The sequence below is a fragment of the Callithrix jacchus genome, chromosome 12, assembly GCF_049354715.1.
Source record: "Callithrix jacchus isolate 240 chromosome 12, calJac240_pri, whole genome shotgun sequence".
NCBI classification, from domain to species: domain Eukaryota; kingdom Metazoa; phylum Chordata; class Mammalia; order Primates; family Cebidae; genus Callithrix; species Callithrix jacchus.
Genome location: NC_133513.1, coordinates 29691350 through 29705474, shown reverse-complemented (window position 1 = coordinate 29705474; position 14125 = coordinate 29691350). Strand labels below are relative to the sequence as shown.

The following is a 14125-nucleotide window of genomic DNA, read 5'->3' as shown; positions in this document are numbered from 1 at the left end:
GGGCGCGCTCACGGATTAGCCCCGCCCCGTCCGTGCCCCCGACGCGCGCTCCCCCATTCTCCCGCTTAGCAACGACAGCAGCCTTGTGCGCGTGCGCGCGAAATAACGGCCGCTGGCGGAGGGAGGGGGGTGGAATCGTTGGAGGGGGGAAGAGGAGAGAAGCCGCCGGTCTCCCGCGCGCCCACCACCTGCGCCATCGTCAGCCAATCAGCAGCCGTCTCAGGGGTCTCGCGCTCGGGGCGACTCGGGCTGCTGGGTGGCTCCCCCGTCCCTCCTCCCGCCAGTCCTCTCGCGCCTCCCCCTCCCGCTGGCCCTGCGCGCACCCGCGCTCGCGCTCGCGCCCGCTCCAGCCTCTTGTGTGTCCTCGCGCCCCCCGCCCGCCCTCCCCGCGCGCAGTGTGCTCCGCTCCCCCCACCCTCCTCCTCCCCCCGCCCGCCCCGCGCGCCTCCTCCCCGGGTTCCCCCTCCCCCACTGCCGCCTCCTCCTCCTCCCGCCCCAGGGTGAGCGCGAGCCACCTCCCTCCCTCCCTTCGCCATGGATCCCAGCAACTGGAGCAGCTTCATCTTCCAGGTAACAACCCCCTCCCCCCGCCCCCACCCCCCTGCCCACACCCCCTCCTGCCCGCCCTCCCTCCCGTCCCACCCCCCCTCCGCGCGCCCGGTGCGCGCGCAGCTGTCCCCCTCCCTCCCTCGCGCCCTCCCCCGCCCTCCCCGAGGCGCCGGCTGGGCGCGCGCGCGGCGGGGGCCGAGGCTGCTCCCTCGCTCCCCCCACCCCGCCCCGCCAGGCTCCAACCGCCGCCGCCGCCGCCGCCGCCGCCCGGGCCCCCGCCCCCGGCCCCGGCCCCGGCCCCGCGGGGCCTCCCGCCCCCACTCAGGGGGCGTCGCCGCCGCCGTCGCCGCGGCGCTCCGCGGCCCGCAAGGCGCCCTCCTTCCCTCCCGCCGGCCGGGGTGCGCGGGCGGCGGGGCGGCCCGCGGGCCATGCGTTCGGCGCGGCCCAGGCCGGCCGGCCGGGGGCGGCGCCCCGAGCCCGGGCCCTGTGCGGCCCGCGCCCCCGGCCCCCGCTGAGCCCCGGGGGCCCCGCTGCGGCCGAGGCCATGTTCCCGGTGTTCCCTTGCACGCTGCTGGCCCCCCCCTTCCCCGTGCTGGGCCTGGACTCCCGGGGGGTGGGCGGCCTCATGAACTCCTTCCCGCCACCTCAGGGTCACGCCCAGAACCCCCTGCAGGTCGGGGCTGAGCTCCAGTCCCGCTTCTTTGCCTCCCAGGGCTGCGCCCAGAGTCCATTCCAGGTGAGTAGGGCCCGCCGCGGCGGCCAGGGCCGGGGGGGGGCGCCCGCCGGCACCCGCGGCCCACTCGGCGCCTTGTTTCCGCAGGCCGCACCGGCGCCCCCGCCCACGCCCCAGGCCCCGGCGGCCGAGCCCCTCCAGGTGGACTTGCTCCCCGTGCTCGCTGCTGCCCAGGAGTCCGCCGCGGCCGCTGCGGCCGCCGCCGCCGCTGCTGCTGCCGTCGCTGCCGCGCCCCCGGCTCCGGCCGCCGCCTCCACGGTGGACACAGCGGCCCTGAAACAGCCCCCGGCGCCCCCTCCGCCACCCCCACCCGTGTCGGCGCCTGCGGCCGAGGCCGCGCCCCCCGCCTCCGCCGCCACCATCGCCGCGGCGGCGGCGGCCACCGCCGTCGTAGCCCCAACATCGACGGTTGCCGTGGCCCCAGTCGCTTCTGCCTTGGAGAAGAAGACAAAGAGCAAGGGGCCCTACATCTGCGCTCTCTGCGCCAAGGAGTTCAAGAACGGCTACAACCTCCGGAGGCACGAAGCCATCCACACGGGAGCCAAGGCCGGCCGGGTCCCCTCGGGTGCTATGAAGATGCCCACTATGGTGCCCCTGAGTCTCCTGAGCGTACCCCAGCTGAGCGGAGCCGGCGGGGGAGGGGGAGAAGCGGGTGCCGGCGGCGGCGCGGCCGCAGTGGCTGCTGGTGGCGTGGTGACCACGACCGCCTCGGGGAAGCGCATCCGGAAGAACCACGCCTGCGAGATGTGCGGCAAGGCCTTCCGCGATGTCTACCACCTGAACCGACACAAGCTGTCGCACTCGGACGAGAAGCCCTACCAGTGCCCGGTGTGCCAACAGCGCTTCAAGCGCAAGGACCGCATGAGCTACCACGTGCGCTCACATGACGGCGCTGTACACAAGCCCTACAACTGCTCCCACTGTGGCAAGAGCTTCTCCCGGTGTGCACGGGGCCTCGGCCGCCCACTAGGCCATGGGGAGGGAGGGACGCGACAGAGGTGGCCTGGCTGTGGCTGGCGGGGAGGGAGGTGGCTGCTGAGGCTGGGGAAGGGGAGCTCCTCCTAGGGCGGAGGGAGGAAGCCTCTCTGGGTTACCAGGGAGCAGGGGGTGGTCCTTTGCCGAGGAGGTGGGCCTTGGGGTTGACGGAAGCTTCTCGTGGGAGGTGGCGGCGGAGGCGGAGGCGGAGGCGGCCGCGGCTGCCGGGCTTGGAGGGGAGGGATTTCCTGCCGAAGTGGCGCTGTGACGGCCCGGGCTCCGGGAGGAGGCGCAGGGATCCTCGGAAAGGCCTGTGGTGCTGTTTGGCGGTTTTGGGGCTCACCGCTTCTGCCCTAACCCCAACCCCAACGTGTCCCCAGGCCGGATCACCTCAACAGTCACGTCAGACAAGTGCACTCAACAGAACGGCCGTTCAAATGTGAGGTAGGAAGCCCGCCGCCTCCAGTCCTGGTTTTCATGATTTTGATCCTCATAGTAGCTGTCTGAGTTCAGCCTCTCAGACCCCCTTTTTCTCTCTCTTCTTTTTGCCTTTTCACTCCATTTTCTCATTCCTTCTTCAAGGCCTCGTCATCTCACTCCCGTTTCCTACAGATCAAAGATCCCCAAGGCTCTGATTCCTTTAACCTCTTGCTCCCCCCTCCCCAGCCCCCGAAGCTTTAACTCTCCTGTGACACCCCCCACGCCCCTCCCCCCTCCCCAGAAATGTGAGGCAGCTTTCGCCACGAAGGATCGGCTGCGGGCGCACACAGTACGACACGAGGAGAAGGTGCCATGTCACGTGTGTGGGAAGATGCTGAGTTCGGCTTATATTTCGGACCACATGAAGGTGCACAGCCAGGGCCCTCACCATGTCTGTGAGCTCTGCAACAAAGGTACATGCTGAGTGAGGGCTGCCGGGAGGGCCAGGGGCAGAGGGTGGGCGCCTGGCCAGACGCCCTGCCACTGATAGGAATTAAGGGTGCTGTAGCCAAGAACTCGTGGCGTCTAGAGTCCTCCAAGAGGTCAAGGGAGCAGCGGAGGGGGGACACCTGAATGAGCGTCGTTAGGCTCTAGGAAGTCCTGGCTGGAGGAGAAGATCTGCCGGAGAGGTTGAACCTCCTGGGCATGTGTAGGGAGAGCGGGAGTGGAACTTGGCTGCTCTGGGTAAGGAGTAGTCAGGGAAGCCAGTTCCAGGGGTCACAAGGCAAGGTTTCCGCCAGGCAGCCACAAGGTCTTGTCTCCAGCTCCTGGGGCAGTTGGAATACACGGGCTTGGCTTTACCAGCACATATCCTGCCCGGGTAGCAGAGAAAGCTGCCTTCAGTCAGACTCACCGACTAACTGGGTTGAGACTGGGAGGCACTGGAGGGAAGGGGACACAGCCGTCTCTGCTGAGGGTCAACCTTATAAGTGGCTAGGAGTCAGTGTCCTGTCATCTTGGGAGAGGTCTCCCGGCCATGAAGAGTGAGCTCTGTAGGTACCCAGGCTGAGAGGCAGGCACCACGCAAGTCAGGCCCCAGGCTCAGGGAGGGGCTGTACCCACCAGTCCCAGCAGAGCAGTTGGCCCCAGGCTACCAAGGATGCTGTGGGAGGAGGACAGGGCCATCTGAGGAGGGCATCCCCCGCCTAGGAGATCAGCCCCGTCTCTGGGGTCTCCGTCTCTGGGCTGACCCCCGCCCCATCCCAATCCACCCCCCCAATAGGCTTCACCACGGCAGCATACCTGCGCATCCACGCGGTGAAGGACCACGGGCTCCAGGCCCCGCGGGCTGACCGCATCCTGTGCAAGCTGTGCAGCGTGCACTGCAAGACCCCTGCCCAGCTGGCCGGCCACATGCAGACCCATCTGGGGGGGGCCGCCCCCCCTGTCCCAGGAGACGCCCCCCAGCCACAGCCCACCTGCTGAGGGGGACCCCGCACCCACCAGGCAAGGCGTGGGGCATGGCTGGGGGGCGGGATGGGGGGTGTGGGGGACAAGGGGGCTCAAAGGGCCCAATAGGGGATCTCAGGAAGGCAAGGGATGCCCATGTGCCACTCAGGCTAGGGAGACTTCCAGGCACAGGGAAGACCCTTGAGAACTCCTCTGTCTGGGTGAGGATGCAGGCTGAGGCCTTTGGGGACCAGATAGGAAGTGAGCAACGGCTGTGTCCCAGGGGAAGCAGGCTGGGAAGGTCTGGGGTGAGGGCAAGGCTCTTGCCATTCAGATTGCGCTGTGATCCGTGGTGTTTCTCCTGCAGGTACTGGTGAGGTTTGTCCAATGGCGGCGGCAGCAGCAGCGGCGGCAGCGGCGGCAGCTGCGGCAGCGGCAGTAGCAGCTCCTCCCACAGCTGTGGGCTCCCTCTCGGGGGCAGAGGGGGTGCCTGTGAGCTCTCAGCCACTTCCCTCCCAGCCCTGGTGAGCTCCAAGTTGGTTGTGGGGGAGAGGGGAAAATGGAGTAGAGTCCCTTGGTACAGGCTCCTCTCCCCCCTCTTTTTCCACCAACTCCTCACTACTTCCCCACCAACCAAGGAGCCTCCGGAAGGAAAGGAGGAAGAAATGTTTTAGGGGAATTCGCTAGGTTTTAAATGATTTGTTTCTCCTGCACCTTTCTTCTGTCAGACCTGACCCCACACAAACCTGTCCCCTCGGTTGTGTTGAAGTCCCGTGGACAGTGGGCAGGGGTGGCAGAGGACAGGAGCAGCCACTGCCCGTACCCCCTCTCCTCTCTGTAAGCCTGTGCCCTGTCCTCCCAGGGACTTGTGAGCCTCTTCCCTCAACGGTTCTCTTACTCTCCTTCCAATCCTCTCTCCTTGCTGTCTGCTGCCCCTCCCTGGGGAGTTGGTGCTTTCTTTTCCTTTTTCTTTTTCTTTTTTTTTTTCCAGGGGGAGGGAGGAGAGGAAGGAGGGAGATCAGAGCTTCTGTCCCTGAGAGGGAAAGTGGTGAGGTTTGAGGAGGGGCAGAAGCAGGGCCCGCAAAGGTTGTACCTTCATAAGGTGGTAGGGGGTTTGGGGTCAGGCCCTGAACATCGTCCTACATGAGAATCTGTCAGGGGAAAAAGTTCAGGGGAGCAGGAGGAGGAGCCAGGAGGGCCAGAGGCAGAGGAGAGATGGAGTTTTAGGGGCCAGGGTGAGTGAGGGGTCCAGGGCCTAGAGGTGCTTCCTGGGGGTGGGGGAATGCAGCCAGTGTCCCCCTCCCCTCTTCCACCCCAGCTCCAGCCCTGGTCTTGTCTTTTCATCCCTCTTCCCCACGACAGAAGAAGCTGTGGCCCTGGCCATGTCATCGTGTTCCTGTGTCCCCTGCATGTACCCCACCCTCCACCCCCTCCTTTTGCGCGGACCCCATTACAATAAATTTTAAATAAAATCCTGTTTTTGGCTCTGGATTAACTGAATTGCCCTCACCAAGCAACTGCCCCCACCCCCAAGGGTTTCTTCCCCGTCTGGTGTAAGTCCAGCCTTGCTCTGTCCTATGCGGCTTTGGGGTTCTGGGTCCGCCTTCCGCAGGGGTAGCCCTAGTGGCGGCAGCACACATTTAGGGTGGGGCCAAGGCTCCCGCCGCGGCGGAGTGCAAGTTCCAGGTCTCCGGAATTCCCAATCAGGACAAACCCAGAATAGCCCCTGCAGGTTTGAAGAGGCCCGGATAGAAACCCAAACAGCTGCCAGACTGGAATGCCGCCCCCTGTCCGCACCCGTGGCCACTACTCAGCCCCCAGCCGCATCCTTCCCTGTTCCCGTCACAGCCGAGGCCATGGTGGGTGATGCGGCTGCGGAAAGGCTGAGGAGTCCCAAGCTCTGTGGCTGTTGCCAGGTTGAGAATGAAAGCTGCACCTGTCCCTCACCCTGGGCGTGGGCCACCCCGTGTTTACACGGGCTCTTCTGCCCAGCCCCCTCCTGTTACAGGCCGGCCCTGCAGCCTCTGTCCTGCCCCTTGGAATTCCCTTTCCTGTCCCCGCTTCATCCTTTCCAGGGCTCCTTTTTTGAGCCTTCCAGCGCCTGTTTCTGCTGCTGCTTTCTGCAGGCTCCGTTCTCTCGAAACCCCACCCTGCGCCGCTTCTGCAGCCTCCCCACGTCTTGCCCCATCTTCCTTGCCCTCCTCATAGGGGCATCTCCACTCGGTCCTGCCTGCCTCACTGGTCCCATATCCTCGCAGAACCCTCTTCGTTTTCCCCAAACCCCCGACTCTTCCAGGAATCCCGGTGACCGTTGACGGGAGGGGCCAGGGACTTAGGAAGGAGGCCGCCCCGCCTGGAGGCGCGCGTGGGAAGGGGCAGGGAGGGGGCGCGAGTGGTCCCCAGGCCGGTTGCCTGGGTAACGCGTGGCTCCTTTGGGCTGGCGGGAGGGGCCGGAGGCTCGCGAGGGGCGGGGGCGGCGCGCGGCGGCGGCGGCGGCGGCGGCGGCGCGTAGGGGAGGGGACCGGAGAGGAGGGGATGAGCACAAGGGAGGGGAGAGGAGGGAGACCCGCCGCCTCCCTCCCTCCCTCACTGGCTTGCTCCCTCCCGGGCTGCGGCTGCTGTAAAAGCCAGCAGCGGCAGCGGGAGCTGTCCGGAGGCAGGCGTCGAGGTGAGACCCGGGCAGACTGAGGCTGCGGGTAGGAGTGGACCGACCGACGGTCGACGCCGGGCGGGCTGCACGGGAATGCGGGTGTCTAGAGGGCTGATGGTGGTGCTGGGCGGGCTAAACCATTGGGAGAAGGCGCCAGCCCACCGAAGGCGAGGGAAGCCCCGGGAGAGGGGCTGACAGGGGATCAGAGGAGATAACCAAGTCCCCCAGGGAGGGGCGGGGGCGTCCTCGCCCTAAACGCGCAGCTAGAAAACCCGCACCGCCTGGGCGCCCCGGGAGGAGGGGAGGATGCAGAGGGAGTGGAATGCGAATGTCGGGTTCTCTGTCCAGTCTGCCTGTCGGAGTGTTGGGTGTTTGCACATCTCGTTGATTTTGGGGTGCTGGGGCATCGGCTGGGATCTGAGAGTCTGGATCTTGTTGGATGGACCCAGGGAGAGACCATGGAGAAGGTCCTGTTTACAAAAGGGTTAATCTTCCCCAGGGCTCTCCAAGCGGAAGACTTAGAGTAGGAGCACTCCACCCCCAGGGATGTCCCACCCTAAGGCAAAGGAAACCCCAACTTTTCTTACTCTCCCTAGAGGCATTGCAAGCCTGGCCCTGAGACAGGAATGTGGCCCAATTGGGCCTGCAGTGCTGAGCACCCTCTTCCCTCCTCATCCCAAGCCTGTCTTCTTCTCTTCCAGGGTTCCTGGCTGTCTCTGCTATTCCATCCTCCCCATAGGGGTTCTCTTCCCCTCTCCCATTTCAAGATGGCAACCACCAGCTCTGAGGTCTCTGAAATGAAGGGGGTTGAGGAGAGTCCCCAGGTTCCAGGCAAAGGGCCTAGCCGTTCTGAAGCTGAAACTGGCCCTCCCCAGGTCCTAGCAGGGGTTCCAGACCAGCCAGAGGCCCCGAAGCCAGGCCCAGACACCACTGCAGCCCCTGTGGACCCAGGGCCCGAGGCTGGGCTGGTTCCAGAAACCACAGAGACCCCAGCTGGGGCCCCAGAAACAGCCCAGGGCACAGACCTCAGCTTAAGCCCAGGAGGGGAATCAAAGGCCAACTGCAGCCCGGAAGAGCCATGTCAACAAACAGTGTCCAAACCAGAAGTGAGCAAAGAGGCCATTGAATACCAGGGATCCAGGCTTGAGTCTGCAGCCCCACCTGAGCCAGACCCCCAGCCAGATTCCCAGACCACCCCCAAGCCAGACCTTCAACCAGAGCTCCCTACCGAGGAAGACCCCACCCCTGAGATTCTGTCTGAGAGTGTAGGGGAAAAGCAAGAGAATGGGGCAGTGGTGCCCCTGCAGGCTGGCGATGGGGAAGAGGGCCCAGCTCCTGAGCCTCACTCACCACCCTCAAAAAAATCTCCCCCAGCTAATGGGGCTCCCCCCCGAGTACTGCAGCAGCTGGTTGAGGAGGATCGACTGGGAAGGGCGCATAGTGGGCATCCAGGATCTCCCCGAGGTAGCCTGAGCCGCCACCCCAGCTCCCAGCTGGCAGGTCCTGGGGTGGAGGGGGGTGAAGGCACCCAGAAACCTCGGGACTACATCATCCTTGCCATCCTGTCCTGCTTCTGCCCTATGTGGCCTGTCAACATTGTGGCCTTCGCTTATGCTGTCATGGTGAGCCCCATGGGACCCTGGCCCAAGCCTGCTGTGGCTCCCGGCTTCCCGCCAGTGCTGGGACAGAGGCCCAGGAGTAACCATGCCTTTTCTCCCCTCTCTCTGCATGGATCCCACCTCCCCAATTCCAGGGCCTTTGTTTGCCTCTCCCTAGGACCTAACCCTCTGAGCCATCACTGCCCTGCCCCTTTGGGTGGGAGGGATATAGAGACACACATGTCACACAGCCTTGCTGACCTGTGCCCTCCTTCCTCTGCCCCTCCTTTCCTCCTTCCTCTGCCCCTCCTTTCCTCCTTCCTCCACCCCTCCACTCCCCCTTCCTCCCTTATCCTCTGTTCATGGGGCTGGCCTCTCTCTTCTGGATGACTTTTCCACCTGATCCCTTCTGGGCTGGCTTCTCTTGACCCTGGCCATATGCCTCCACCCCTCACCCTAACCCCAGTCCCGGAACAGCCTGCAGCAGGGGGACGTGGATGGGGCCCAGCGTCTGGGCCGTGTGGCCAAGCTCTTAAGCATCGTGGCGCTGGTGGGGGGAGTCCTCATCATCATCGCTTCCTGCGTCATCAACTTAGGCGGTGAGTGGGGGCTTGGGACAGGCAGGGGAGGAGTGGAAGGGTTGGCAAGGGCAGCTTTACTAACCCCTGCCCCTGCTCTCTCCTGTCTGTCCTCCTTACCTCTCCTTTGTCGCTCCTTGTCCCCCCCCATCTGTCCTTCCCTCTCCTCTCCCACAGTGTATAAGTGAGGGGCTCTGCCCCGAATCCCAAGACTTTTCTTCCTGTTGGGAGCTGCCTTGGGCCCATCCCTCCCCTGGGGGGAGCCCAACTGATGGCCCTGGCCCCCACCCCTAAGGACCAAGGGAGCCTGAGCGGCCTTGTTTACAGCTTCTGTCCTGCTCCTGCATCTTGCCAGGCTCTTCTGCCAACTGTAGGCCTCCCTCATCCCTGCACTGGTTCCAACCTCCCTGCACTTCTGCCTGCATCCCCTCCAGCCTCCTGGCCCCCTATCCCTGCACTTCTGGAAACCTCCCTGCACTCTGGAAACCTCCCTGAACACCTCCCCAACTCTTCGCTCTCAGCCTCCCTGCATCTCTCTCGGCGGGCCTCCCTGCACTTCTTCCAGCCGCTCAAATTCTCTGGACCTCTACCCTGGCCTCCTCCACCCAACTTTCATTGTCTTGGCATCCTCTCCACCCCCAAGTCCTCTCTTCCGTCCCTTCTTTATCATCTCCCTTTCCCTCTCCACTTCCCACCCCCTTCCTCTTCCTGCCTCCTCATCTCCCTAAGGCATCCTCTTCTCCACCCTCCCGGCACCGTTTCCTCTGCAAAAATGACAGCACTTAGATCAGGCTGGGGGGTGGGGAGCAGTGCTGGGAGAGGGCTCCCCAACCCCGGGCTCCGACTGTTCTCCGCTGGGACCGCCCAGGCTCAGACACCCAAGGGTGCCTTGCAGGTCGCAGAGCTGGCAAGCCGGGCCTTGCGTGGGGACTTCGGCGAGGGTGGCGAGCACTGGTTCCGAACGCGCGCAGGGGAGAAGGGAGGGAAAAGGCGCTGACCCTTCCCAGGTCAGCTGGAGTTGACTCGCCCACCTGGGCTTTTCAACCCCAGTCCGCGAGTTTTCTTGGTGTCGGGCTAGATTCCTTCACGTGTTTTGTAACGAAAGAATCCAAAAAATAGGACCAAAGCTCCCACTGGCAGGAGCGAGGGCGGGGCGGGGAGCTCTATAATTATTTGCTAAGATGACGGGGGAGGTTTGTTGCACGCGACAGCCCGCTGAGGAGGCGGGGACCGAGCTACAGCATGGTTCAGATTTGGCGGGTTTTTTTTTTTTCTCTAAAAAAAAAAGTCTGGGGGAAAAAGAAACTAAAATTCTTAAAAATATATATATATCAAATTGATTTATCCCTTTTTGTATGCCGGATGTTGCATGAGTCTGAAACACCAATAAACGGAGACTGCATGAGACTCGCCTCCAGTCTCGGTTGGTTTCTGTGTTTGTCCCGCCGGCGAGGCGGTGCTGCCTCTCTTCCCACAGAACCTTTTTTTGTGTCGTATGCGCATGCGCCGTCCCGGTGGCCATCTTTACTATGGGCTGAAGCCTGCGCGCCTACCCGCGCATGTGCAAGCCTTCCCTCGCTTTCCTCTTCAAGTAGCCTTGACTGGAGCGGAGCCTCCCGCGCCATTTCTGTGCGCCTGCGTACTGTGACCCTGCGCAGCCCGGGAGGCGGGTCTTAGCTCCAGGTGCGTACGGTCGCTGAATTGACGCGGCCTAGAACTACGAGGTCTGGGGAGAGGGCGCCGCGTCCAGGTGTGGAGAGGGGCGGCGTGAAAGCGAGAAGAGTGGCCCGCCCTTCTCGGGCTCGGAAAGTGGTTTCTGCGGGGCCCGGGAGTGTCAAGAGTACCGGACCTCCATCCCCGGGGCGGGGTCCTTGGCGGGGACTGAGCGCCCCCTCCCGGGGACGGGCGGTCTGGCCGCGGAGTCCCCTGCGGGATCCTGATTGGCTGAAGACGGTCCCGAACCCCCCCCCGGGGATCCCTATCCCTGGGGGACCCTGGCTTCGGCCTCCAGCATCTGTCGTCGCAGGGTCCCTGCCCTAGGGCCTTATGTCCCTTGCCCGGGGCCATGGAGACACTGCGGCCACCACGGCTGCACCTCAGTCTGAAGAAGGGGAAGTGACCTCCGGCCTCCAGGCTCTGGCCGTGGAGGATACCGGAGGCCCCTCTGCCTCGGCCGCTAAGGCCGAGGACGAGGGAGAAGAAGGCCGAAAGGAGACCGAGCGTGAGGGCTCCGGGGGCGAGGAGGCGCAGGGAGAAGTCCCCAGTGCCAGTGGGGAAGAGCGCGCCGAGGGGGACTCCGAGGACTGGTGTGTGCCCTGCAGCGACGAGGAAGTGGAGCTGCCCCCGGATGGGCAGCCCTGGATGCCCCAGCCCTCCGAGATCCAGCGGCTCTATGAACTGCTGGCTGCCCACGGTACCCTGGAGCTGCAAGCAGAGATCCTGCCCCGCCGGCCGCCCACGCCCGAGGCTCAGAGCGAAGAAGAGAGATCCGATGAGGAGCCGGAGGCCAAAGAAGAGGAAGAGGAAAAGTAAAGGCACACCCTTACACCTTGTCCCGGGGCTGCTCCCCTGATGGCAGGAGGAAGTAGGGAGGGGAAAATGTGGGACCCAGGAGCCTGGAAAGCGGAGGGAGGAGGAATGGGCAGGGGAGAAGCACACGTGTGGGTTGAGGGGGGAGGACCGCTCTCACCCTCCACTCTGTTCACCTGTCCCAGACCACACATGCCCACGGAATTTGATTTTGATGATGAACCAGTGACACCGAAGGACTCGCTGATTGACCGACGACGCACCCCAGGTACAAAGGAGAGGGGAAGGTTGGGGAGGTGAAGGGCCTCCGCTCAGTTACCCCGGATCGGCTCTCCTAGAGGCCTTTGCTTGCTGCCTCAGCTGCCACACAACTTCAGCTATAGGAGAGAGCATTCACTAGTAGTACCATCTTTATGAATTAGACTACTACCTCGTCTTCCTTTTTTTGTTTTAAGACAGAATATTTCTCTTGTCGCCCAGACTAGAGTGCAATGGCACAATCTCAGCTCACTGCAACCTCCACCTTCTGGGTTCAAGCATTTCTCCTGCCTCAGCCTCCAAGTAGTTGGGATTACAGACGAGAGCCACCACACCGGGTTTCACCATGTTGGCCAGGCTGGTCTCTTAACTCCTGACCTCGTGATCCACCCACCTCCGCCTCCCAAAGTGCTATGATTACAGGCATGAGCCACTGTGCCCAGCCCCTTGTCTTCCTTTAAGAGACGGTTATAATACAAAAAATTAGTTGGTTGTGGTAGCCAGCGCCTGTAATCCCAGTTACTGGAGAGGCAGAATTGCTTGAGCCTTGGAGATGGAGGTTGCGGTGACCTGAGATCACGCTGCCACACTCTAGCCTGGGCCATGGAGTGAGACTCTTTAAAGAAAAAAAAAAATTACAGATAATTCCTTAAAACACACACACACACACACGTCATTGATTCTGGAAAATTACAAATAATTCTATTATGTTTCCCATTCCCAGAAGTCCAGGTCCTGGCCTTTCAGTATTGTGTAGCTTGCATCCCTCTACTACCATGTACATCTTTAATCACACCAGTGACCCCATTTCCCACCCCACATGCCTTTCTAGAATTTACCCTCAGAGTCATGTCTTTTTTGGAGAGACAAGGTCTTGCTATGTTGCCCAGACTGGTTGGTCTCAAACTCTTGGGCTCAAGTGATCCACTGCCTTGGCCTCCCAAAATGCTGAGATTCCAGGCATGAGTCACCGCACCCAGCCTAGAGACATTTTTTATTTTTCTCTCTTACCTGCACTTTCACACCAACAGCAAGTCTTGCTAACTCCAAGATGTACATTCCAAGTACCTCTGCTACTCTCCACTTTCAACACTATACCCCCATCCAAGCCACCATCTTTGCCTGGATAGTTGCAGTAGCTCCTAACTGGGCTCTCTGCTTCCAGTTTCTGCAACTCAGATGATCCTTTTAAAATATAAATCGTGTCACTTTTTTTTTTTTTTTTTGAGTCGAAGTCTCTCACCCAGATTGGAGTGTAGTGGCATGATCTCTGCCCACTGCAACTTGCGCCTCCTGGGTTCAAATGATTCTCCTGCATCAGCCTGCTGAGTAGCTGGGATTACAGGCACATGCCACCATGCCTAGCTAATTTTTGTGATTTTTAGTAGAGATGGGTTCTTGCCATGTTGGCCAGGCTGGTCCTAAACTCCTGACCTCAAGTGATCTGCCTGCGTCAGCCTCCCAAAGTGCTGAAATTACAGGCGTGAGCCCCTGCACCTGACCATAAGTCATGTCGCTTTTCTACTTAAAATTTTCCAAGGGATTCCATCTTGCCAGGGAAGAGCGAGAGTGCCAGCTCTCTGCACTCTTCTCTGAACAGAACTCTGTTCTTGTCCTGGGCCTTTACCCTTGCCGTCCCCCTCCCGCATATGGTCCTCCCTGCTCTTCACATTGCTCATGCCATCCTGTCATTCAAGACCTTCACCACTCACTCTTTCTGAGGCCCAACCCTGAACCTCAGGTCCTCCCAGACAGAGGCCTGGGGACCTGAATGTTTAACTAGCTCCCCAAGTAATGAGTGAGGTTCAGGCAGGTCTGGTGCACACCGCCTCCATCCTTTCCATGTATCTTACCTTCCCCTTCTCCAGGAAGCTCAGCCCGGAGCCAGAAACGGGAGGCCCGCCTGGACAAGGTGCTCTCGGACATGAAGCGACACAAGAAGCTGGAGGAGCAGATCCTTCGTACTGGAAGGGACCTCTTCAGCCTGGACTCGGAGGACCCCAGCCCCACCAGCCCCCCACTCCGATCCTCAGGGAGCAGTCTCTTCCCTCGGCAACGGAAATACTGACTCCTGCTGCTCCTGCCTCTAGGGTGCAGCATCTGTACCTGCTGGGACCTGGGCCCTCCTTCCCCAGCCCAGACACTGAGAAACTTGGGAAGAAGAGAGAAACCCCAAGCTCCCAAACAGCACGTTGCAGGAAAGAGGAAGAGAGAGGAGAGAGAGAGAGAGAGAGAGAGAGAGTGTGTGTGTGTGTGTGTGTGTGTGTGTGCGTGTGCATGTTTTCTATTGAACACCTATTTGGAGACTGGGACTGAATTTTCTGAGTCTGAAATAAAAGATGCAGAGCTATCATCTCTTAAGAGGAGTGGCTGTAGCTGGAGCCTC

General features: G+C 62.0%; 3 protein-coding genes and 1 long non-coding RNA gene across 12 annotated transcripts; 3 read left to right on the top strand and 1 right to left on the bottom strand.

Moving 5' to 3' along the window:
* Window positions 1-47: 47 nt before the first annotated feature.
* MAZ (MYC associated zinc finger protein) lies at window positions 48-5602 on the top strand. 6 transcript variants are annotated; one of them, XM_078345117.1, is made up of 7 exons: window positions 48-570; window positions 1199-1285; window positions 1370-2223; window positions 2638-2701; window positions 2979-3150; window positions 3960-4183; window positions 4494-5602. In XM_078345117.1, the coding sequence occupies exons 1-6, from the start codon at window positions 535-537 to the stop codon at window positions 4160-4162; spliced, it is 1416 nt and encodes a 471-aa protein (XP_078201243.1). In that variant the 5' UTR covers window positions 48-534; the 3' UTR covers window positions 4163-4183; window positions 4494-5602. The 6 variants fall into 6 exon arrangements, 4 of the variants coding, with proteins under 4 accessions (XP_078201243.1, XP_035123284.1, XP_078201242.1 ...); XM_035267393.3 differs by lacking the exon at window positions 3960-4183; XR_013524771.1 differs by lacking the exon at window positions 48-570 and having other exon boundaries at window positions 783-1285; window positions 2840-3150.
* Window positions 3072-3839, bottom strand: LOC118146231 (uncharacterized). Its single transcript, XR_008475398.2, has 2 exons — window positions 3660-3839; window positions 3072-3549 (listed from the first exon to the last, which is right to left on the bottom strand). It is a non-coding gene; the product is annotated as an uncharacterized LOC118146231 (long non-coding RNA).
* Window positions 5603-6714: 1112 nt separating the features above from the next.
* On the top strand, window positions 6715-10364 carry PRRT2 (proline rich transmembrane protein 2). 4 transcript variants are annotated; one of them, XM_054242758.2, is made up of 4 exons: window positions 6715-6794; window positions 7478-8398; window positions 8841-8973; window positions 9848-10364. In XM_054242758.2, exons 2-4 carry the CDS (start codon window positions 7544-7546, stop codon window positions 10069-10071), a joined length of 1212 nt encoding a protein of 403 aa, XP_054098733.1. In that variant the 5' UTR covers window positions 6715-6794; window positions 7478-7543; the 3' UTR covers window positions 10072-10364. The 4 variants fall into 4 exon arrangements, with proteins under 4 accessions (XP_054098733.1, XP_009007669.2, XP_054098734.1 ...); XM_009009421.5 differs by having other exon boundaries at window positions 9130-10364; XM_054242759.2 differs by having other exon boundaries at window positions 6715-6822.
* A 249-nt stretch (window positions 10365-10613) lies between these two features.
* Window positions 10614-14100, top strand: PAGR1 (PAXIP1 associated glutamate rich protein 1). Its single transcript, XM_002756050.6, has 3 exons — window positions 10614-11480; window positions 11667-11749; window positions 13608-14100. Exons 1-3 carry the CDS (start codon window positions 10999-11001, stop codon window positions 13805-13807), a joined length of 765 nt encoding a protein of 254 aa, XP_002756096.1. The 5' UTR covers window positions 10614-10998; the 3' UTR covers window positions 13808-14100.
* Window positions 14101-14125: the final 25 nt, after the last annotated feature.

Excerpts from the sequence above, each read along its gene's own strand:
- PAGR1 (XM_002756050.6), top strand. The coding sequence starts at position 10,999 with ATGTCCCTTGCCCGGGGCCATGGAGACACTGCGGCCACCACGGCTGCA. Across the intron at positions 11,481-11,666 it reads AAAGAAGAGGAAGAGGAAAA|ACCACACATGCCCACGGAAT; the intron begins GTAAAGGCACAC and ends CACCTGTCCCAG. Across the intron at positions 11,750-13,607 it reads TGACCGACGACGCACCCCAG|GAAGCTCAGCCCGGAGCCAG; the intron begins GTACAAAGGAGA and ends CCCCTTCTCCAG.
- MAZ (XM_078345116.1), top strand. The coding sequence starts at position 1,094 with ATGTTCCCGGTGTTCCCTTGCACGCTGCTGGCCCCCCCCTTCCCCGTG. Across the intron at positions 1,286-1,369 it reads GCGCCCAGAGTCCATTCCAG|GCCGCACCGGCGCCCCCGCC; the intron begins GTGAGTAGGGCC and ends TTGTTTCCGCAG. Across the intron at positions 3,151-3,959 it reads CTGTGAGCTCTGCAACAAAG|GCTTCACCACGGCAGCATAC; the intron begins GTACATGCTGAG and ends CCCCCCCAATAG.
- PRRT2 (XM_054242758.2), top strand. The coding sequence starts at position 7,544 with ATGGCAACCACCAGCTCTGAGGTCTCTGAAATGAAGGGGGTTGAGGAG. Across the intron at positions 8,399-8,840 it reads CCTTCGCTTATGCTGTCATG|TCCCGGAACAGCCTGCAGCA; the intron begins GTGAGCCCCATG and ends CCCTAACCCCAG. Across the intron at positions 8,974-9,847 it reads CTGCGTCATCAACTTAGGCG|GTCGCAGAGCTGGCAAGCCG; the intron begins GTGAGTGGGGGC and ends GGTGCCTTGCAG.